Source organism: Danio aesculapii, chromosome 17, assembly GCF_903798145.1.
Source record: "Danio aesculapii chromosome 17, fDanAes4.1, whole genome shotgun sequence".
Classification (NCBI taxonomy): Eukaryota; Metazoa; Chordata; class Actinopteri; order Cypriniformes; family Danionidae; genus Danio; species Danio aesculapii.
The window spans coordinates 11,413,538-11,438,962 of record NC_079451.1 but is presented as its reverse complement, the minus strand read 5'-3'; the positions used below and the strand labels follow the sequence as shown (position 1 = coordinate 11,438,962).

The following is a 25,425-nucleotide window of genomic DNA, read 5'->3' as shown; positions in this document are numbered from 1 at the left end:
GGCCAATTTAGCATTGCAGTGAGTGAACATCTGGAGTTTCTGAAGCCAGCCCCCAAAGGTGGGTCGATGAATTGCAGTTTCAGCTTCATGAGGGAGAGCGGAATGTGGTTGCTTGATTTTTAACCCTGTTTCTGTAATACCCTTAGTGTTTTACATATTGCTTTCAAAAAGTAAGATAATTTTACTCCGATGACCTGACACTGGATATTAAAAATTTGACCCTTTTATTTATTTGTTGTTGTTGTTGTTGTTTTCTTAACTTTGTGGGAAAGCTAAAATAGCTGCCTTGTTTCCCAGTCAGTCTTTACTAGCGGCATTCACGTATAAGGCATTTTCTTAGGAAAGCGCTTTCAGGCAGATTTTCAAGGCCCCGTGATATCTAATGATCTAGAACAAATTCAGATGAGCTTTAGTCACAACCAAGAATATATTTGACTTTTTCTCACTAAAAATGAAATCAGTCATTGACTTTTCTGCTCTGACAGCAATGTGGAATCTCAAAAGGAGCAACCGATGCATCTTCTTCGAAATCAGACCCGTTAAAGACATCTCCGCAGACAGGATATTACACATTTAGTGGACTCAAACATGCCTTGATGCTTTCTTTAATTGTGTAAGTGTCTAGTGATAAGCATCAACAGTACAGGATGTGTGGAGCTCTCTTTGGTGCTGACATCATGCACACTGTTGGGAGCTAATTGTAGATTAGCATTTTACTCTGAATCTTTGTTCTCATGAATGCTGTATATAATGCTGTACTCAGAGGAAAGATCCAAAAGGCTTCCAGGAAAAGCTTATGGAGCAGAACAAATGCCTGCCTGCTCATAACTAGAGGAGACATGAAGAGCTTGTGTTTACAGGATTTAATCCAAGATGGGACTTGAGCATTGTAGTTCCTTTCATCTATGAGTGGCTTCATTTAAATGATTTAATAAGTTTGATTTAAGGTACGGTGTCCTTTTTTCTCTTTACAGAGTAAGTGACAAATACATTTTTAGATTATTATTTAACTTGCATAACACAAAGGAAGCTGTCCAAGGGAAGTAACTGCATGAGAACTGCACATGCTGGTCAACTTGAGAACATTGTTCCTCTTACTGATGAGTTGTAAATATTACATATACTGAAACCAACACACTTGATTAATATTTTATTTTAACACCACCTAATTTCAAATGACAACACTTAATTTAATAAATGATATGGATGTTGTTGGTAGGGGTGTGCCTTTTTGATTTGTGTGTGTGTGTATATACATTTTTCCTTTTTACATCGATAGTATCAGTGTAAAGGATCACAAATCTCACCTTTCGGATCACATTATGAGTTTTTAGTCATGGATCGGACCATTTTTCAGCTCAGTCAAAAAGAGAGGATACCAATGTAATTTGGCTTTTTCATTTATTACAAAAGCTGTACTGCAAGGCACTGTTGGTTTTAACCAACAGAAATGAGAACCTGTAGAAGAAATAATCATCTGAATAAAAATAAATAGTAAAATATTCAATACTGTGAAAAAAATCAGTTACTACTGCTGTTGCTGATAAAATGTATAAATGTAACATTATAGTTTGTACAACCCATATTATTTTTAGTCATTTTCAATAAAGGATTCAGTTATTCACTCTTATCACTTCGTTTCATTGCTAGATGTGTCATTTTTGATGAATTATTCAGTGTCCTATTTTTGATGGCTGGTTGTTGCCACCTATTGGTTAAATAATGTAATTGCTGCCTACAACTTTCATTTTTGAGCGTTGTTAAATGCATATTGTTTTTTTTTTTTTTTTTTTTTTTTTTAATTTAACTATAGACTGTTATCCCAGTACTTCTGTGTTTGTAACTTCAAAACTAAAGACTCAATCGCTTTCTTGATTTATTTATTTTTTTGAGTTGTTAAAACAGATTTGAATGCAGCGATTTTAAGGATTAATAAACATATGCAAATCACCAGTTATAATTGTTGCGTGGTTGTTGAGATCCCAATCTTTTAATAATTAATCGTGCAGCTTAAACTAAATGCATTGATGCAGGCTAAAAAAGTTGTGACAGAAAACGCCTTTTAATAACATAAGAAACCCAACACATCCCGATTAACCTACCACACCTACATCATATTATAGTTCAGATTTTTTACCTCAAGCGTTTTGCGCGTTTAACGCAATTCGTACCATCACGCGTATCTCGCCGCAGGATGTCTATTCGTGTCTTTTGCATTGACTCAACATGTAATTCACTCGCGCAACATGTAAAACACAGCACACCAGGCGCGGAAAAATCGCGCTATTCGCGCGTAGATAGATGCATGAACATTTGAGTTTACTCAGTCCATTTAAACGTGAAAATCCGCTTCATTCGCGCGTTAAATTCACTTCAGAACAGACGCGGATTCGCATCATGGGCGAGGCTTCTGTCTGCCCAGTGACTAGCTTCGTGGCTAAATGGCTAACATGGATTTTATTGAGAAAATAACCGTTTATGTGCTTTATGAAGGCTGAAAAACGGCGTCAATTCATTTGGAGCCGTGTCTGAGTCCACTAGATCCTTTCAGAGGTGCACCCAGCTCTGTGAGCTCATACTTAACCTGGATGATGGAAACTTTCAGCAGTGCTTCTGATGGAGCCGAATCCAGTTTGATGAACTGTTGTCTGTGTAGGCAGGAGTATTTTCCCCCGGGACACTAACAACAGGCGCTACGTCATAATCAAGCCCCCACAAGAGCAAGCTCCCGATTGGTTAATGCGGCGCGAATGTCAGCTGAAGTTCAGATCTTTGAATTCGCGCGTCAAACGCTTATCTCGCCGCAGGATGTCTATTCGCGTCTTTGCATTAACATGTAAATCACTCGCGCTTGACGCGTCTTCCACGTCTGGTGTGAGCACAGCATTAAAGAGTCTGATTGCCTGTTGCAGGCATTTTTTTTTTATTACACAAGTTATGGACTTTTTTTGTAAATATGCATTTAAATAATATTCATTTACTTTTCAGCTTAGTCCCTTTATTAATATGGGGTCGCCACAGCAGAATGAACCACCAAATTATCTAGCACGTTTTACAGAGCACATGCACTACTGACAATTTAGTGCATACCCAATTCACCTATAGTCTTTGGACTGAGGGGGAAACCCCCACTAACACGGGGAGAACATGCAAACTCCACACAGAAATGCCAACTGCCAACGACCCAGCCGAGGCTCGAACCAGCAACCTTCTTGCTTAGGCGATCGTGCTACCCACTGTGCCACTGTGGCACCCCCATTTAAATAATATATAGCAGCAAATTGAAACAATCTTAGCAATGCCTGATGGACCCATTCTAATCTTTTTTTTTTTTTCCCACTGCACAATTGGATGTACTTTTACATTGCTATACATGCACTGCCACATGGATAAGCTACCATAACATTCTAACTTTTAAATGAATGGTTGATAAAGGTCTTGTGTGTACCATTTGGTAAAAGAATCCTATTGTGACTACATTCTTGAATATGGTTGAATTTATAACCGAAGGATCAAAATGGCATGAAATTGCATAATCAGCAGCTCTGATGTTTGAACGGCTCTATCTATCTATCTATCTATCTATCTATCTATCTATCTATCTATCTATCTATCTATCTATCTATCTATCTATCTATCTATCTAATAGCGTTATCTATCCATCTATCTATCTATCTATCTAATAGCGTTATCTATCCATCTATCTATCCATCTATCTATCTAATAGCGTTATCTATCTATCTATCTATCTATCTATCTATCTATCTATCTATCTATCTATCTTATAGCGTTCTCTATCTATCTATCTATCTATCTATCTATCTATCTTATAGCGTTCTATAATTTTGGCTCTTCCCCTTTTTTACAGGTACAATGGCTCACTCCCCAATGGAGAGAGAGGGCGAAGGAAAAGCCGGTTTGCCCTTTACAAGAGAGCCAAAGCCAATGGGGTCAAGCCCAGCACTGTACACATCCTTAACACACCACAAGCCAGCAAGGTAATCGCATGTCAGAAGCCATAACTGGGAAATATTATCATCTATGAGATTTTTTTCTTTGTGTCCTGTTATCTCATCAACATGTTTTATTCTTCTTCACATTGCTTTCAAAATTTGAAAGTAGTGTTTGAGGAAGATTTCTTTATTTATTGATGACTTTTTTTTTTTTTTTTTAAATAGGGAAATAAACTTGAATGAGACCGAGAACATCCTCAGGATGCCTGAATATTGCAGTCTATTTATGACCAAATATCATTTTAATAATTCAAATAATTTAAAATTAAATCAAAATGACCAAATATTGAGATTGATTAACAAACTTAATATAGCTTTAAAGACAAGCAAAAACAAACTAATAATAGGAAAAGAAACCTATTCTAAGTAGGGCTGGGCGATATGGCAAAAAAAAAAAATCTAGGTTTTTTCATAAAGTTTGACCGATTCACGATTTCGATTGCGTTTTTTTTTTTTTTTTTTTTTTTTGTGTAACTAGTCAACTTAAAACATTACAACAACATGACTGAAGTAACATTCTCTTTATAAGTAACTTGAAAAACCATCTGGTTAAGGAACATTGTATTTTTAATGGCCATGCCATACATAAATTGGTCAACAAGGTGTAAATAAATGTAAAACAAATTCACAAGTTAAATATCGTTGCAGAAGATTTGAATGAAATAAAGTAAATATTGTGCAATTTGAATTAAACATTAAATACTTCTGTATATATAGTAAGAAAATAACCATTTTAACCAATGTAAACATTACATCAGTCAACTCAAAAAGTTAAGCAAATTTAAAACAGTTAAAAAAAAAAAACTTTGTAAACCATCATGCAAACAAAGCATGTTGTTGATAAGTCACATGTAGTTGTTCTTTACAGGTTTCTTGAGAGAAAGTTCTGTCTACAGTCTGACTGTATGGGCTGTATGGGCTAATGTAGTTTTACTACCTTCAGTGGTGCAATTGCATATATTGATGAAGTATTGATACTTTGACTACAAAGTAAGCATAATAAAAATTTTCATTTGCTTTGTGTAAAATAAATATAAATTAAAGATTAAGTAGATTAGTTGATTTAACAAGACAATGTGTCAGTAAACAGGGCGCCTGTTAATAAAGTTTCTAATAACTACCTTTTCTAACAAAGGCAATAATTTTCATAATAAATAAAATGATTACTTACGTGCTGGTCATAAGCCATGTTTGTTAAGGTGATGATAAGATCACGTGAATTATGGTTCGTCGTTTAATCGGCGTCCAATCCCGGCTAACTTCCGAAAAGGTAGAGTAGCCAATAGCGCTAGAGATAACAAGTGAACCAAGTCCCGCCCCAGGACTGACAAAATTCCAAAATGTTTCGCGCGAGCAGAGAAGAACCAGCGAGCGAGCGGAGAGAACTGATCGCGCGCGCGCGCTGTAGGCATGACCTCGCTCGCGAGAGCATACATCGTGCGCACAGATGATGAGGTGCGCGCGCGGGACTTGTTTTCTTTGCGCTGGATCAGTTGAGCGCGCGCGTGAAGATCCCCTGTGCGCTCGCGAGCTGTAGTTTTCTCGCGTGTAGATCTGTAATCTGCTCACGGTTCACTTCTCGCGCGCAAACATCACCGCTGCTCTCGATTAATATTAGCATTGATTTGCCGCCATAACATTCTCTGTTACATTCCTTCATAGAGCACCGTACTCTCACAAGTGAGCGGCTAATTAGGCGCGCCATCATGTGGTCGGACAATATTGCCTCTTATATTGTACCTAATAGTTTTATTTAAAAAAATCGCGATACCTCGATTTAATGAAAAATTAAATCGTCTTAAAACGTAAATTCGAATTAATCGGAAAAATCGAAAGAATCGCCCAGCCCTAATTCTAAGCAATAAACCCATTGCTTCAAATCTGAAAATTTACAGATGCCCTTCCGAAAATGCTTTCACACATGGCATGTTTGTGCATTTGAAAGTAGATTGTCATTAAGTTTTGTATTAAAACAACAAAATCGTAATCATTTGTATCATTGTAACAAAAGCACTGAAATATTACCATTATTTGATGGATTGGTTAATGCTTGTGTAATTGTCAGCAATTAGAATACTGCCAACTCTAACACACAAATGCCATAGAAAATACTGTAGCTTGCAAATCGTTGAAGAGAAAATCAAAATTCCTTGCCCTTTTTTGAAGGGGTGGCATCTAATTTTTTTAACTTTCTAACAGCATGGTGGATCAACTCATTTTAGATTGTGTGCTGTGGAGAAATGTTTGCTTGGGGCTTTTAAAAAAAAAAAAAACAATTTCTAACCGTGCCATACCAATGATAGCGCATGATCAACACATGCTCATCTGGAGATTGCAAAGCCCAGAATCAACTTTATGCAATGGCAAAACATGGAATTCGAAATTATTTCTATCACAAGACTTTCCAGCTCCACATAGCAGAGAAATTGGAGAGTATCTTGGATTTTTGCCCAGTTGTAAAGCTGTACAGTGAAATGTTTGGTAAGAAATGCTGCGATCTATTGTATCCCATAAAAAAAAAACACTGGAAAGGATAGCACACCTAATCCCACTTTCAAATCTCTGCTTGCTTGCTAGGACATTCTTAAAGAATTTACAGGGTGGTACTAAGCCTAATGGGTGTGGTTGAGTTGTAAAAAGTTTATTGTCATTCACAGCGGCCACTACCAATAAACAAATCCATACGGATACTCCGTTCCAGCTCCATGAATTTCACAATAACATTTAGAGATGGTAGAAACTGTCTCTTTGATATTTTACTTGTTTTATGGGTGACGTGTTGTCTGAAATGTTTGAACACTTTTGAACAGCCAGCCCACAACTCTTTAAGTGCAGCCCACATTGTATTAACTACTCTCAATAGTCAAATTTTGATCCTGACTTCTATCCCAGTGACTTTTGGATCTTTCTTTATTGTGGTTGGTGGCTCCTCTGTGATATTTGCTGATGACTCTGTTATTTTGCTGCTGTTCCAGTCAGCAGAGGGCAAACTGCCAACTGCTAGCACTGTCTGAGGAAATCTTTTTCAGTGAGGGGGGTGCTTCATTACAGTACATACTCATGATCCAAAACTTAGCAAGCTGTCAAACTGGACAGCATTTTAAGACATACACATGACCGATTTTTCACTAAAAGAAAGCAACCATGCATCTGAAAACGCATTCATGTCTGGTATTAAGATGCATTTTAGTCAGTACAGTCATTACCACCAGTGTTGTGCAAGTTACTTCCAAACTGTAATACATTACAGATTACTTATTACTGTGATTTAAAAGTAATCCCTTACCTTACAATATTACTGTCTCAAAATTGTAATATGTTACATTACTCTTATATTACTTTTTAGTTACTTTCACCAAAATAACTACAGAATTAGAACTTAACATTCTAAAATGACTAAATGTACTGCAGAGCATTTTACATCCAGTAGAAAGCGATATGATGTAGCAGAATGACGATGACCTATCCAGGCTACTAACAATATAGTATATATTTGGCAACGTGAAGGTTTAAGACAATGCAAGAAAGGTTAAGAGCCAGAATCACAAATGATCAAAGTCTGTTGAAAGTATGGTAAAGGTAAAGTGATTATCTGGCAATATCTGTGAATAGCTTGGATATTTTCATATTAGACACAACAGGCCTATATGTAAACTCCAATGCCATGACCAGATGCATTTTTTTTTCTTAATCTTGCCATTATTCTATTCACTTTAAATTCAGGTTCACAACACAAAACTGTCATGCACAAAGTGAGCATGATGAACATTGCTTTCTCAATATAATGCTCGTGCACCGATTTCCTCTGTGGACAAAACTGCTTGTGAGCTCTCAAATATACGCTGCTCGCGTGCAAATTTTCTCATGCTCTCTCAAATATGCACTGCTCACGCACAAAATTTCTTGTGCGCTCACAGTACACTACTCGCTCAGTGAGATTATATGCAGACTCACAATTTGTGTCTTGTGTTCCCTCTTCCTTTCATGCTTTTTGATATAATTTATATTTGTACACTATTTATTAACAATAACCAAAATACTAAAATAGACTTACATATAAATGTTTTAATCTAATCCACTATAACCTTTTTTGTTGTTTGTTATTTGATGAAATATTTCCAATTTCAAACACTTAAGACACAGGGAAAAGTTGAATGCAAAGAATACATTTTTAAAAAACATTTATTAAACATCCAAAAGGTGCACCATACTAATCAAATAAAACAACATTTAAACAAAAATATAATGAATGCAAGCAGAAATGTACCCGATAAAAATAGGGGAAAACTTGATGAGGTATTATAGCCTACTGAACTATTCACTCCTCAAATAAATCTCACTATCAATCCCATTTTATCATGGCAACTAAAATAAATTGAACACGTCTCTGTTGTCTTCCACATTGCTGATGAGATTGTGGAGGACATTTTCCCTGTCATGTACAGTGTTTTGAACAGTACGTTCTACAGTAAAGTACTTCAATTAATCAGTTGTGCTAATACTAGTTGCTATGGTAACACAAGCGTAATATAAACAAATTACCCAGTGCTGTAGTTTTTTTTTTTTTTTTACAATATAGGGTATACTATACTACAATTCACCACACTTTACTGTAGTAAAACTACACTTTGTACTTCATTTTATCAGTTCACTATTCTTAATACTACAGTTTGCTGAAGCATTCATTAACAAATTGTAAATAATACTAGCCTAAAACATAGGCAGTATATCTAACACTCAAAAACACAAGTATTTATTATAGAATTTATCATAACCTTTTAGTGTTTCGTGTATTGCTAATAAATACTGTAGCAATATATAAACCATATCACCATTCTTGGGATAACCAATTGAACAGGAGGATCTCTGGAGAGCAAAAGCACGAAGAGGAAACATGAGGCACAAAATGTGAGTCTGCATCATCTGACGGAGCCAGAGCAGATCATTCACACGTGAGCAGCCGTGTTTTGAGTGCATGCGACTGCGAAAAAAAAAATTGCGGTCGAGTTGTCCACGAACAGAGAATTACATGAATGCGCTCTTGTAAAACTGCGCTTACGACTGTTGTCAGTGAAATAACGCCATATGCACATACGTCCACCTCGCGAATGTACTGTCTTCTGCTCATCTATTTTGCCGCTCTTCCGCTGCACGTCAGGGCTTGACCTTACTGTGAACCGGGCTGAGCCAATAGCCTCGGACCTTGAGCTCAGAGGCTGAAATCATTCCGCGTTCAAAGTAAAAAGGTTCCAATAGCCAGAGGGAGATTAATGACAACACGCGCATGTATTCACTAACCACGAACAGAAAATAGAACTTACTTGCGGTATTTTTTATTTGGTAATGTCTTGCGGGCGAAAAGTTTGTTGTAACGCACGCGTTACTGAACATGTACCGAGTAAAATATTACTGAAAATGCATAAGTAATGCCTTACACTACTGCGTTACAGGAAAATGTAATACATTACTGTAATACATTACTTTTGTAACGCATTACTCCCAACACTGATTACCACCTACATAAATGTACATCTGTGCGTGCTTTCACACTTGACGCATTTTAGTTCAGTTAAAACGTACCAGAGTCTTTTTTGATGTGGTTCATTTTTACATGTGTGAAAGTGGCAATCAAACTCTGGTGCACACCAAATATGGACCAAACATATGTACCGAGTTCTGCTCGAAGAGGTGGTCTTTGTACACTTTCAAACCAATGCAGGAGTGGTTTGTTTGTGGTGGGAATGTGAACTGACCTCGAACCAACGCAAATGCAAAAAGTATAACGTTTTTTTTTTTTTGGACTAAACCAGCTGTCGTAATTAGCTGTGACACGCATTCTGGGATAAGGTTTTTTTTTTCACACTTTATGGAATTATGACAGATCACAAGCAAACATGGAGTTGTAAAGAGGTCCATACTGCCTGCCTGCCTTTTCCTCCGTTCTTTGTTTAATTTTGTGTTTTAAGTGCATGAGTTTCCTGTGCATTAATTCTGACCAATCAAAATGCACAAATTAAATTTATAAAAATTAAAAAATTTCACACCGTAATAAATGAATATCCGGAATATTTAATAAATATCCGGACATTAAGCGCTAACCACAGCTAAATGTTTACTCATTTGACTGCATTAGAAATTCTGTGGATGGATGGGTATTGTGAACAAATTTGCTGTAAACCTATATGGTGAAACACTTTCGCATGTCGAGATGTACTTAATATATGTTTGTGCTGGCTCACCGAAGCACTCCTGCACAAGCACCACACAGCTGAATGCAGTTCTTGCAGGTAAAATCACAGCGGTTTATCATAAGCGTTTTATCAATAACTTTTTCCACAGTTGGCATTAATATTAAACATAGAATTGTTTTCAGCACTCTTTCCAGCATTCTGCGTGCACAAAGAGCAACATTCTGGCACATTACTGGTAATGTTCCAACTTCACTTTCCGGAAAATTGCTGGAACGAATTTACATTACAAATGTACAAATTTACAAATGTAGTTTTTCCGGAAAATGTGTGAAAGGGGAATTGACTAATATGGTTGTCACGTTACTGCTTTTTGGTTCGTTTCAACTGGTTATATTCAGAATAGTGCAGTGCAATTTTAATTAAAATTGTATCAAAATCGCGAATTGAACATGTAAGATTTTTTCGCAGTCTGCTGTTTGAACCAATCATAATGCAGCATGCCTATACAGAGCGCAAGAACAGGAGACTGAGCTTTAATGACAAATAGACTGCATCAACAGGGATGATGAGTTGATGAGTTCAGTACAGGAGGACTTGGTGCCCAAAAAAAGTCAACATCTGTGGTGTTGGAGATTACTTTGGATAAAGGAAGGCTGATATATCGCAGAACCAGGTAATTTGGAAGACCTGTCAGTTACATATCGCATCTAGAAGCATGTAGAAAAAGCGAGGAGCATCGTTTCCATCAGCATTTTCTATGAGCTTTGCGGTCATACTCCTTTGTTGTTGCTCGACAACCATCAAACGTTTTCTCAGAGGATGACAAACTAACTAAACATTGCTGCAGTTCAAAACAAGTTTTATTTATGGAGAAGTGTTGGTGTTCTGTGTTTGTCTTAGTTAATTAGTCTACTGAAATGTGTATATTCTAAAGTGTAAAGCTGATGATCGGTCAGTACTTGTTACGTGACTTGCAGTGCGCTTTCAGCATTCTAAAAAGTTAAGATGTTTTCAACAGAGTGCGCCTGGAATACGTGCGGGTCATTCCCAATATGCGTGCAAACCGCTCGCCTCCATTGGAAATAACAGATTTGTGCGTGCAAGAGACGTGATATGTGAACGGCCTATTTCACGGAAGCATCACGAAGAGGTCTAAGATCTGTGCATGGCAAAAAAAAACAAACAAACAAAAAAAAAACAAAAACTGTGGACTCATTCAAATGTACACGCAACTACTTCTGATATGTGGTCAACCTGAACATTGGAGCAGCGGTTTGACAGCACACAAATAGTAGTCTATTTATTAGTTTTGCCATAGGTCTGTTCTAGAGACAATTTGTTACACCTTTACTAGGTGATTATTTTATTTTTTTGCTTGTTATGGGTCTTTTGATAAATATAAAAACTGATTTCGTTCAGAAATGTTTCAGACATGCATTCAGCATTAGTTGAAAAACCTATTCAGTTTGGTTTGCTTTTATAAATGTTCATCTGGTCAAATGTGTTAGAACATGCACTAAAGAACACCACCTACTCTCCAAAACTAGCTGTTCATACTTGGCAAATATTATTTCAGAATCCATGTGTCTTGGTAGAACGCAGCCATCCCTGTTAAATTCTGGGTGGAAATGCCAGGTGGTAATAATGTATAATGTAAAATGCACTATAATACCAGGTGCCTATTTTATGCAACCTTGACAGTGCTTTTTTTTGATGAGCTCAGTTGAAAAGTTACATGCAGTAGCTTTTTAATATGACAATTAAAGGATTAAACTTCATTCAAACCGACTGCAAATTATATATTGTAATGCTGAAAGTATAGCAACTAGTAGTATTTGCTTGGCTAATGTTGAGAAAGAAATGGGGGAAATACTGCAAATCAGTCACTTAAAATCTGATTTTAATTTGCAGCAAAATAAAATGTAAATTTAGTGTCATTTTTAAAAGTGTTTTACCATGCCAACTTGTTGATGGAAGTCATCTACAAGTGGGCAATTGTTCATTGTACTTGTTTGGACCACAGTCAACAGAGCAGAACCCTAAAGCTATGTTAGGTCACAGCCTGAGAATAACCGTGGCATTGTGCCACCTTACATTCATTATCCTTAACTCCTCAGTTTTTACCTGTTTCTCGCAGGTACTACGCTTTCACTCATGTTGTCTCAGGTTCAGTCCTCAAAGTTCACACCATCATGACAGATACTGCTGTGAAGGTTGACCATGGATGTAATATTTTATCGCATGCACTCTTATAATATGCACACTGTTGTACTCCCACAAATCAGGACTCCAACTTTGTTTTTCCTTTTGAAGCACTGTAGCACCTTTTTAAATAAAATTTTAGGAGTGCAAACAGAAAATTTAGGGCCGCACAGTGCATGTGTATTTCTGCATGTCACTGAGTAGCAGGAGCATTATTAAAGAATTAGATTTTTTCATTAACGAACACCGTTCCATTTGTAATCACCGTTATAGCCTCATCTTTTATATATTTGTAGAAAATGAATGATTAATTGTCAGCGTAGCATCTTGTTCGAGTAGTGTTGCTTTTTGCTGCCTTTGCAAATACAGAATTTGAAGGCTGTCAGTTTCACTAGCTGGAAAAACGCTTGCACCCTCTAAGTCAGCCTAGAACCAAAAAACTTACAAAAACTGGAGTTTGTAAATGTCAACAGACCATGATGATGATAAAATGTAAGTCACATTGTCCGTGCATTGACCGTCATCGAGCACCAAGGGCCGAAATATCGCTCCAAGAATTGTGTGTGTGTGTGTGTGTGTGTGTGTGTGTGTGTGAGAGAGAGAGAGAGAGATTTATAAATCATTTTGTTCGGCAGTGTTTTTCTCTTCCTCGTCTGGTCACCTGCGCTCACCCTGATTGCCTGACACAGAGGAGAATACATAGGCAAAGTAATTTTTTATTATTATTTTTTAATTTTATTTTTTTTGACATTTGAATGTCTAAATATATCAAGCTAAAACATCTTAATTTGTGTTTTGAAGATGAACGAATGTCTCTGGATTTAAAGAGTTGAGGATGAGTAGTCAGAATCTTTATTTTGGGTAAACTAATCCTTTTGAAGCTTGGAGTCAACATGAACTGCCGATCACAGTTAGATGTTGTGCAGTGTTGATGCATTTTGTTTCATACAGCTTAAAATGAGCGTTGATTGGGTCAACGACACAGTAGTTTTCCATCATGAAAGTGACTAAAATGGATTCTAAACAGAGTCCTAGTTAGTTATGGTTTAGTTTTTTTGTTCATTTATAAAAATGGGATCTATTTGTGATGTGTTTGTTTTACACAAAGACACGCTCTCCGTAATTAAAGTCCCATGAATGTAAGGAATGTTTTCTTCTCACCATGAAACTCGCTGGCATGCTGTATTTTGGGGAGGTTTTGTTACTGTTGGCCGCTTATCCATCCACAGTGCCTCGTCAGAGCTGAAAATAGCCCAGCGCACAGTCATCTGTGAATCACGCTGAATCTTTGGGGTCACAGCGCTCTGAGGTGGAAGGGCCATCCGTGTCTCCAGGCGTCGCTCTGAAAGGGTTAACCTCAAAACGGCCTGTTCTCCAGCAGTGACACAAGTGCAGCTGCATCATTGTAATGTTAAAGTTGAACAAAGAACAGGCTCTGCAGCTCCTTTCAGATAACGGGTCACAAAATGTCACTTAACTATTCCAGGAACAATATGCGATTGTTCATGGATGTCTTGATGGGGTTTTTTTTTCCCCAAAGAGAGTACAGTTCTTTAGCCACTTGCAATGTGGGCTGTCCTGCGCTGGTGGATGGTACAGTTAAATTGGATCCTGTGGCTTGAGGTTGGTGGTCACAGAATCTCATCGCATGTGTTTACTACAAACGCAAGGCTCAAGCTGCTCTGGCGTCTCGCAGATGGACCAGCTTCATTTTGCCCTGTTGTTTAACGGGTGCAGATCTATTGTTTGGAGTCTTTTTCTAAAGCTTTTGTGACCCACTGTAAAACAGGGGTGGGATGTGGGGATGGATGGATGGACCCCCTGCTGTGAGTGTGGAGCGCAGCCTAATGTTTTACCCTCAAGCCTCTTTGTTCCACTTCACTATGGGCACCAAATGCAGCACCAGCAATAACGTCCCAAATTTTTCAGTTGGAAGCCGGTCAGTCACACACGAAACCGAGTCCCATTATAAGAAAAACGAAATGGCTTTGGATTTAAAGCTGGTTGCAGTTGATAAAAAAATAAATGACTTGAAATAAATTAAATGGCAATACGCAATATAAATGTAGTGATTTTATTTGTTCTGAAATGTTATAATTAAATGTGATTTCATGGTTAATGGCCACACTACCAGTCAAACTAAAAGTTATTAACACCGATATACTGCAAAATGAATTACAGCCTTTATGATTTGAGGAAGAATATTTAGTTGCTTATGTGCATTGGTATAATGCATTGCAAATATACGTTTTTACCAAATGGCTGGTGAATGAGTGGGACAGTATAATTGTACCCTTTATAAATTCTGAAAGATGGTGATTAGGGTTGTTGTGTGTAATTATGTGCACACACTACTATTATATCTATAGTAATAAAAGGACACAGAAAAAGAAAGTTTTGCCAGTATGGCTGTTTGATTTTTTTTTTTTTTTTTTTTTTTTTTTAGGCAAAATATCTAACTGTGAAAAATCTTTTTATTTATTTATTTTTGACAGATTGTGTGTGTGTGTTTTTTTTTTAATTTTTATTTTTTTGTAGTCAAGCTTCAGCTCAATATTTTAGCTTCATACTGTTAAATGCAGTGTTAGTTTAAAAAAGCAACGTAAAATATTAACTTATATTAGCAAACAACTCGGAAATTGTGCTTTGCTTTTGCTTGCTACTAGATTGAGGGTCACTGGCAATACACTCCTCATAGCCACATGTAGTGCTTTTTTTTTTTTTTATATATATATAAAGGTGCTGGTTGTTGTATTACCTCATGCTGTGGAAACGGTTCTGCGACGGCTGTTACAAATGACCTGGTTTTGACTGTCTGATTTTGAATGGGCCAGTTAAGTGGATTGGACAGAGCATTCTAGTTTATTTTATTTATTATTTAAAACTTTTGTTTTAAATTAGTGCTGGGCCGATAAACTATATTATATCAAATCACGATAAAATTTGTCAATGACGGTAAGCTGTAGACCCGGGTGTGCCCAAACTTTTTCGTATAAAGGGCCAAAATCCAAATATCATTGAGAGCTGTGGACCGAAGATTAATATATACACTATAGTACATTAAAGTTGCCATGGGTAATTTACTAATTTATTTAGTAGTATTTCCAAATAAATAGAAAATATTCCTTTAAATCATATTAACTAATGCAGTGTTACTTTTAAATGATCACATATTGCAATAAAAACAAGCAATCACGTTTATAACACAGTGGAGTTCAATGGTGAATACATAGGTCAAGCAGAATCTACCTTGACTTGATTTGCTCACCAAAGTCTCTGCATTGTTGGGTGACAGTGTGAGTGTGTACATTTAAACTAAACCTGATTAATTTACAATATTTAATTGAAACATTTATTTTTGTTGGCTTTTGGCAAAAAAAGAAAACCAAACGGTTACATTAAACTTAAAGTGGCAATCTCGAAACCATCCCTATCATTCTCAAACTCTCTTCTCAGATGGGAATGGCTGGCAAAATCAAAGGTTACCATGGGCCAACTTTGGCCTGCGGCCTCTAGTTTAGGCATCTCTGCTCTAAACCTTTTTTACTCCATATTGATCTAAGAGCCAATCGCACAGAAGAAATGTGCAACAATGGAAATGTAGTAGCATGTTGATATTAGAGATATTAAATTTTCGGCCACCAAAAGTTTATCAGCCGAAAATGTTATTTAATGGACCGTCTAATTTTTGTGGCTTCAGTCATTGTTGTGATACTCTTAAATCTGGAAGCATTAACGATTTGTATAATAATGTAAATCTTTATCGTTTAATATGGAAGATAATTATTGACATTGCATTTTTATCAGGCCTATTTCAAATGCATATTTTGTCATGCATTGTGGTCTTTTCTCTGTTGCACGGTCTAGTTTTTGTACTCATGCTCCCTGTAGTTTTTGAAGTATCTCAACCTGCTATAAAACTGTTTGTTAAATGGAAATATGGACATTATTTGCTGTTCGTAATATTGACTTAATATAACCATAAACTAAGTTCTGCACTGGAGAAAGACTCTCGAGAACATTAAGCTGTGCAAGCGCTCTTTCAGCACCTGCCATGACAAACCAATTCACATTTAAAATTCTTCACAGAAGCTTAGAACTTGGTAATTTTTCTTTTTTTCATTTTCTTTTTTAATTTAGCATGTTTTATTGCATGTAAAATGGTAATGCTGGCAGATGTTCTTCGTGCCGCAGTTATGCTCTTTTTCTACAAATCGAAAATTGAGTTCTGAACTTCACCTTGCGAATAAAATATTCACCCACATTTGGGGTTTGTACTACACGAGGTGATGAAACTGTGTTCATCATTCACAAGTTCTTTGACCTCAACTTAGCGTGTCGTGAGCTTTACATTTTTTATTTATTTTTTTAAGGGTATGTTTACACAACAGCAGTGTACTTCAAAACAAAGGGGAATTTTCCAGTTTAGAAAAGTTTCATGTACAGATGCCAACTTAGTCATTATTGTGGATTGTTTTGAAAAATGTTGAATAATGTGTTCTATGCATGAAAAGATGAAACCCTATGCACTTGTACACATATGCTCTTGTAGTCTGTCGTTTTGAGTACTCGTTTATGTTACTTGTTGTTGTTTTTTTTTTTTTTTTTTTTTAAATGTACATGAAGATTTCTGTATTGTTTTTGGAAACATAAACTTCGAAGTTTTCCAGAACTTTTTCAGAAGATCTTCCAAAACACTTGTGTAAATGAGGTGCCCAAATTCAAGGTTTTCCAATTAAAATTGATGTGTAAATGCCTTAAAGATCCCAGAAAAAGTTTCAAAATGGCCTTTTACTTAATACTTAAACATCAGAATAATTCAAAACCCCAATATAATAAAGCTGATATAGACCATTTCAATGTGGTGATGTCATTGGCCCATGAACATTTCCTGCTTGTCATCAAACTATTTAATTATAACGAGGCAATTCAATCATAACCTATTGTTAAAACAGCTATCATAACATTATTCCTCAATATGTGGCTCTTTTTGGATTCTCGAAAGCTATAGAAATTAAATGTGTAAGTTTTTGTTTACATCCCCCTAAGTTGGTCGAAGTATTTTTAATTATACATTTTAAGCAGTTTAAGCAGACTGTTCAAAGGAAGTCATTTTGTGCAAATAAATCATTACCCATACAACTTCTCTTTTTTTAGCTAAGCACATTTTAAATAATTGAATGTCTTTTTGACCGAGAAATTGGGCTTTGAACTTTTTAGCTTGTGGTAGTCTATACATAGACATGTAGACATCCATACTTGCATCACTCTTTAGTGTGCGATATTACAGAGCATATGTGGGGCGTGAAATTTTAGCTTTTAGTATGCATATGTGAACTGCTTGTGACCTCCAGTGTTATTGAGAAAAGTGTTACTGTAGGTTCATGTGAACCAAAACAATCCTGTGCTCGCCATGTAAGTGGATGGTGAGTTTTTAGACCCTGCTATCTATTGGTTGTTGTACAGATAGAAGCCACCTTCCTCTCTTGGCTGTGTTTTTCCATTGTTGCACACTAGTCTAGTAACCATGACCCAGTTTCCACTCCCTCTTGTGCGGCACGTGATCGAGATGTGGGTAATTTGGAAATCACAGATTAGAGGAGAGAAAGGGTGAATTGGGAAGCGAGAAACAAGCATGCTGGGAAATTGTCCGTAGTGTGTATGGATGTTTCCCATGGATGGGTTGCAGATGGAAGGGCATCCGCTGTGTAAAAACGTGCTGGATAAGTTGGCGATTCATTCCTCTGTGGTGACCCCGGATTAATAAAGGGACTAAGCCGACAAGAAAATGAATGAATTTCATGTTTTGGAAATGTTAATCTGACCTCAGGCCATAATTTTTCATTTTGATAGTCATGTGGTGTTTGCAGATTTGAATCATGTATCATTTATTTATAACAAGCTGCATATGACAGCTGTTTGAGTAATGAATGTTTGATAGGTGTGTGTTTCACAGACAGTAAAGTGCTCAAATTGCACATGTTCGTTGTAGTGGTGTTTTGGTACAACATTAAACCTTTACAAAGGTCAGCATTATTCATTATCTACTAACCTATTCACATTTCCGGGTTTTTAAGAGTAAAAGTCATATATATAAAGGTCATATGAGGCCATAGCTAATATTATTACAGCTTTCTCTTTTGGGTCAACAACAAAGTTAAAAATAAAAATCTACAGCAAGTATCAATTAGGCCTGCCATGATATCTATTTTTGTTGAATGATATATTGCACCAAAATAGATTACGATAATTAATGTTAATGGTATTTTAAGACCATTTTATGCCACTCATTATATAATGCTTGAATGATAATGTAATATCGCAATGCAAGTACACTTCCAAAAAACACATATTTTATTGTTATAAATATTTCATGTACTTAGTCATTTTAACAATTTAATTATCTCTCTCTCTCTCTCTCTCTCTCTCTCTCTCTCTATATATATATATATATATATATATATGTATATGTATATGTTAACAAAAAAATGCAAGGTAAAAGGTAACAAGCTGCAATATCTGCTACCAGATCTATTTTCAGTTGTCAGACAACCACATTAAAATACACTAAAGTAATTTATAGTAAATACTATAGTGTTTTTTAACCATACTGACACCTTCAATAGAGATAGAGAGACATTGCAAAATGAGCTAAAATGTTGCTAGAGTTGGTTTTATGTATGTATGAGAGAGAGAGAGAGATAGAGAGATAGCATCACCAAAAACGATTGAGGTTATGTCCATGTGTTGTGCGATTAAACTTATTAATTATTGTGACAGGCCTAGTACTAGATAAGGTGCATGAATTACAGCATTTAGAGGACGTCACCTGCTGTGCATGTGCACCTGCGACGAACAGTACATGGCTGCCCAGTTTTCCTCATTTGCAAGTTGATTAGAGATCAAACAATGTAGTGGATTCTCAGGTTACTGGATAATTCTGTAAATATTCTTTAGCTAATAAATTCAGGAAGTATTTCTGAAGTAATTTATCAATATGAAACCATTTTAAGTCAACTCCGTTGGTACCTTTTGCTGGCTTAGCTTTGTAATTGGGGGCGATGCAGTGGCACAGTAGGTAGTGCTGTCGCCTCACAGCAAGAAGGTCGCTGGTTCGAGCCTCGGCTGGGTCAGTTGGTGTTTCTGTGTGGAGTTTACATGTTCTCCCTGCGTTCGCGTGGGTTTCCTCCGGGTGCTACGGTGTTTCCCCTACAGTCCGAAGACATGTGGTACAGGTGAATTGGGTAGGCTAAATTGTCCGTAGTGTATGTGTTTCCCAGTGATTGGTTGCAGCTGGAAGGGCATCTGCATAAAAACAAAATGCTGGATAAGTTGGTGGTTCATTCCATGTGGCGACCCCAGATTAATAAAAGGGACTAAGGCGAAAAGAAAATGAATAAATGAGCTTTGTAATTGATTCTAAAACCTCCAGTAGGTGGCAGCAGGTCTGTCTCACTGAGGGATTTGTTGAGTCATTTGATCAATCATGCAGATGTTTTTTTTTTTTTTTTTTCTCAAAATACAGATTAATTTGGGAACAAAACAAGTGATACTCAATCCCCATTGTCATTATAAATCCTTGCAAGCTCTCTCTGAGTCTACATTTTTGCGAACTAAGGTGGTACCACCATGTGAGTTTTTGACCTTAAAATTTTGTCTCTAAAATCATCTCAGTGGTAGAATAACTTGAACGTATGAATTCTGCTGCTGGGCTACCAGATCTGCCGCCTTCACCTGAAATCGAAAGTTTTTGAGTTTGATATTTTGAAATGGCTCACCAAAGTTTTGGGTGAGGATGGTACTGTGCTTTTGTTTTCAACGCACTTTATTTAACTCATGTTTAAGTTTCCGTCATGTTTATTTTATAAATATTCAATCAACATCAACACTTTGTATCAAAATTAAGATACAATTTATACTGAATGAAATTTGTTTCAAAAACAAGAATCTTACAACTAAAATGTATGAAATGGTCAAAAAGAATTCTGACCCACTTTTTTCTTTATTGAATCTCAAAATATTTGTTCAAAATTGATTTCTTCTGAAACTTATTATAATTATTATTAATAATAATAATAATAAGGAAGGCAATACATATTTCTCATCCCTTGTGCTAGTGTATATATGAACGACTAATACACTCACTGGCCACTTTATTAGGTACACCTTACTAGTACCGGGTTGCACCCTCTTTTGTCTTCAGAACTGCTTTAATCCTTCATGGCATAGATTCAACAAGGTACTGGAAAAATACTCTGAGATTTTGGTCCATATTGACATGATGGCATCACCCAGCTGCTGCAGATTTGTTGGCTACACATCCATCATGTGACTGTGGAGGCCATTTGAGTACTGTAAACTCACTGGTTTTCTTGAACATGACAATCTGAGATGATTCGCGCTTTGACATAGCATGTTATCCTGCTGAAATCAAAAGATGGATACACTGTGGTCATAAAGTGAATGACAGGGTCGGCAACAATATTCAGGTAGGCTATGGCGTTGACATAATGCTCAAATGGTACTAGTGGGCTCACGCCATTCCACCACCAGCAGCCTGAAAAATAGGATAAAAGGCAGGACTGATCCATGCTTTCATGTTGTTGATGACAATTTCTGACGCTACCATCTGAATGTCGCAGCAGAAATCGAGACTTCTCAGACCAGGCAACGTTTTTCCAATCTTCTATTGTCCAGTTTTGGTGAGCCTGTGCCAATTGTAGCCTCAGTTTCCTGTTCTTAGCTGACAGGAGTGGCACCCAGTGTGGCCTTCAGCTGCTGTAGCCCATCTGCCTCAAGGTTGTGTGTTCGAAGATGCATACCGTTGTAACGAGTAGGGCTGGGTATCGAGTTCGATACTTTTTGAGCACGGACTGAATCGTCTCGATACTATCGAATATCGAAAAAAAAACATTTTCGTTCGGTACCAAATTTCAATACCCAAGGGTATAATCTTGTCAACGTCAGTGAGCTAGAAAACCTGCATCCTTAACGTGCCCGGATCAAATGCTGGTGATTGGCTGCCGCGAGGCTGTCTTGAAAATCAATAGTTTACGGCGGTTACGCCCACTCGCCCAGAGTTTGTCAAACAGACATACAAAATCAGTTAACTTTTAGCACTTCTTCTTGCTTGTGTACCGTTAAAGTTAAGTTTAAGGCCCCATTTACACTGCCAGTTAAATGTGACCTAATTCAGATTTTTTGCTCATGTGACACAGATCGGATCTGTTCTATGACCGTGTAAACAGAAAAAAAATGCATGCATTTGGATATTCAGCGAACTGTTTCAGGCCTCCTTCATATGTGGAAATAAAATCAGATATAAATCAGATATGTGACAATGCAACTGTCATGTAAACCGGCAGATCGGATTTATTGAGGCGTTCTGTTCTCGTCATCATTAAACTTGTGACAATGTGGTGCTTCTCCGCGGTTTAATGATGTATAAGGAAGCGCGTGTGTGGAGATTCCGAGGCGGTAAACAACAACAACAACAGAGGAAACATGGAGGAAAGTGGTCAGTCGCCACAATTTGCTCCCACCAGACCTGAGATCTCTCTCGTAACCACACATTCCTCTGAATGTGGAGGACATCATACAGCATATAAACCATAAGCGCGGCTGCGATGATGGCCCTTTTCCACCTTCTCCACCTCAAAATCATTTTAAAGTTGGGCTAACTTCGTGTTGTAACTTGCTTTTTGTCGCTAATAATACACTCACTGCGGGCTACACATAGAACAACTTTATTCTCTCCAACAACACCAGTGCGCACACAGGCAAAGGCTACATCTTCAACTACACACACAAGGGCCATACCATTACTTAAACTGCGTGGGGGTAAATTTGGACTGAACCATTCACTGCTTATACTACGCTTTGCATATTTCGCAGAGCTATAAACAAGACAGTTTCTTCCAACTTGGCTAGTGTGGCACAGATTCTAGAACCTGCGTATATGCATGCATCGTAAATTGTACGGCAAGTGTAAAGACATGAATTGGATATGGGTCACAATTAAAAGAACATGTAAACAGACAGACAAAAAAATCTGATATAGGCAGTATCATATGTATACGGAATTGGGCATCAAAACCTGACGGGGCTTAAGTTTGTGCGGGGTAAATTTATTAATCCTTTTTTGACCTAACGTAAGCTGTGTAGCGTTATGTACTGTTTCGATGGCTTTAAATACCTGGCTAAGTTGATACAAAAATGCTTTAAGGTTAACAGTAAATGATGAAGTTTACCTCACATTAAACTTATCTTATATAAATGCCCTTATCCTTGGCTGCGTTAACAATTTAGCTTTCTTCACATTATAGTCTCTGCTCCTGCTGACCCTGGAATTAGGAGACCATCAAGTGATAATCCATTTACACTGGCAGAAAAAGTAAAAATGAACAAAGAAAGGAAAGATGAATGCCACAGTGCCGTTACAAATTTTATTGTTAGAGGTTTGCTGCCTTTTTCTACTGTAAAGAGAAAGTAAATCTAATGATTTACTGTATATGCATTTTTCAATGCCTAGAAAGGAACCAAAAACATAGTCAAAATAAGTCCACGCAATATAAGTGGTTCAATCATAATTATATGAAGCTGCGAGAATACTTCTGTCCGTAAAGTAAACAAAAATAACTTTATTCAACGATTTATCCATGGGAGGATCAAAAAGCTCTTAGATTTAATCCAAAATATCTTCATTTGTAGATAATTAATGACAGAATTTCAATGCTTGATGCTTACTTTTGTCAGGAGTAGCACATGTGCTCTCAAGTTGAAAAAGAGCACATTTAAAGAATTTTAGGAGCGCAGTGAAAATGTATAAAATAAATGGTGTTTTTGCCTAATAAATAAAAACGAGGAGATCTTTAAAAGCAAAGCAGTTTCATTTATTTGAATACAATAAGTACTATAGGTTTTATTTCACAGTAACAACCGCTTAAATACTGTTTAATAATTATTTATAATTTAAGCTATATGGAGTTTAGCTAGCGGTCCACAGCAGGACTGGGATCAAATTGCTCTAATGAAGGCTTCTCTAAACTGACCTAAATCAAGTCTTCAGTTGTGCACATGCCCAGACAGCTTCTTGTTCAATTTTTGATCCAGTTTCGAGCTGAAAAAAAACTTTCATACTGGCCAGCAGAAATAGGGCGTTATTAAGTTATTGTTAATAAACATGTGCTGTATAGTGCAAACATTCACATGACCAGAACTATTCAATCTGTGTTTGTATCATAAGAAGATTATGGCTGTATCAATGGTCCCAAACAAAACATTATTAATTTCATAATACTATATATTGTACATATCATCTTTAATATACTATGAAATATACTTGCAGTAGTTAGATTGAAACGCACATTTTCTCCATAGCACATAAAATAATGTGACTTAAGAATAATTTTATCAAAATTAATTTATTTGCAAAACTTATTTCACCGATTCCACCCTACTTCCCACTTGGGAAAGGTACGACAAATGTAAAAGACACAAGTGAAAAGCTGAGACTGTTTATTGAAGCCCATTATCCTTCCGGTCTTTTTAAAGAAGAGCTGAATATGGGAATGCCTCTATGAATTAAAGTCTCCTTCTGCTTTAAAGTAACATCATCTTTTCTATTAAACATTTTAATGACCCTCAGCAACAGAATAATTTCTTTTTGACTTATTCTTATTTAACAGACAAATAAGAAAAAATATGTCATCCATAGCCGAATTTTAGACCTTTTCTATGAGGCTCCCACGATGTGGGAAACGCCGCCATTCGGTGCCTTGCATTGCTTGGCGTCATCAATCAAGCTTATTAAAAAAAAATAATAATAAAAAAAATTCACACTTGTGCAACTACTACATAAATTTTCCACTTCACACACATCTATTTTTTGTCGAAAATGCGAGCGCAATGGTCGCACTGTCGAGCCTCTCATTGGAGATTTTCTCTTTTTCGCACCATTCTCTGTAAACCCTAGACATGGTTGTGTGTGAAAATCCCAGTAGATCAGCAGTTTCTGAAATGCTTAGACCAGCCTATCTGGCAGCAACAACCATGCCACGCTCAGTCAGTTAAATCAGCTTTTTTTTATTTTTTTTTTCCCATTCTGATGCTCTGTTTGAACTGCAGCAGATCCTCATCACCATGTCTACATGCCTAAAGTAGTTGGACAGGTGTACATGATAAAGTGGCTGGTGAGTGTATATTTGCCAGTAAGTTTCAATTTAATGGCAGTCACCGTGAACTGCATGTAAAATCACCACTACTGTCCTTGAGAAAATATCACCATTGCACATTAGCTACACTATTCATGAGTGCTGTCCTTGTTTACATTTTTTTTTCTATTTCTCTATTTGAAAAATACTAATAGGATAACGGAATCCAGAAATTCCTGAACGGTTTATTTTACACATTGGTTTGATTAAAGTTTTAATATTAGTGTATTTTCAGGTATAAAATATGAAATTATTTTTAAATATTTAATAATCCATAAATTAGTCTAAATTTAGTTTCAACAGTGCTATTCATATATAGTACAATATCTTGTGTATGTGTGTATACTTCGAATTGGTAGCCAATGTCAGCAGCTGATGGTCTATACATTATTTATATCTATACATCTAGCAACTTGTCTACAGCATAAAAATACCCTAAACATTTTAGGAATTACAAAAACACTCTTGTATTGTGGCAGCAATTTTGTTTGGTAGACAAGTGTGACAGTTTTCAGAAAGTGTAAAAATTGCTTAATTTGGTGAAAAACAAAAAAAAAAAACTGTTCTCTGTGCAACTGTATGAGCAGAGTGTTGTTTTGTGCTCTCTGACAGATGCTTTTGTTTTGTTGTGACAGGCAGTGAACTGTAAGGGCCAGCACAGCATCTCCTACACGCTGTCCCGAAACCAGACGGTGGTGGTGGAGTATAGCCATGATAAGGACACGGACATGTTCCAGGTACTCTCCAAAAGCAAAAAATCACTTTGAAGTGTCTCTTCTCTGCTCTTCCTCACTTTCTGCCTGTTTA

General features: G+C 36.7%; 1 protein-coding gene across 1 annotated transcript in view; it reads left to right on the top strand.

The window, feature by feature from the left end:
• Nucleotides 1-25,425, top strand: part of peli2 (pellino E3 ubiquitin protein ligase family member 2) — a 51,471-nt gene that overhangs the window by 8,947 nt on the left and 17,099 nt on the right. The window contains exons 2-3 of the mRNA XM_056476767.1: nt 3,869-3,998; nt 25,254-25,355. Of these exons, the coding sequence (XP_056332742.1) occupies nt 3,869-3,998; nt 25,254-25,355 (232 nt within the window). The remainder of the gene's footprint in view (nt 1-3,868; nt 3,999-25,253; nt 25,356-25,425) is intronic.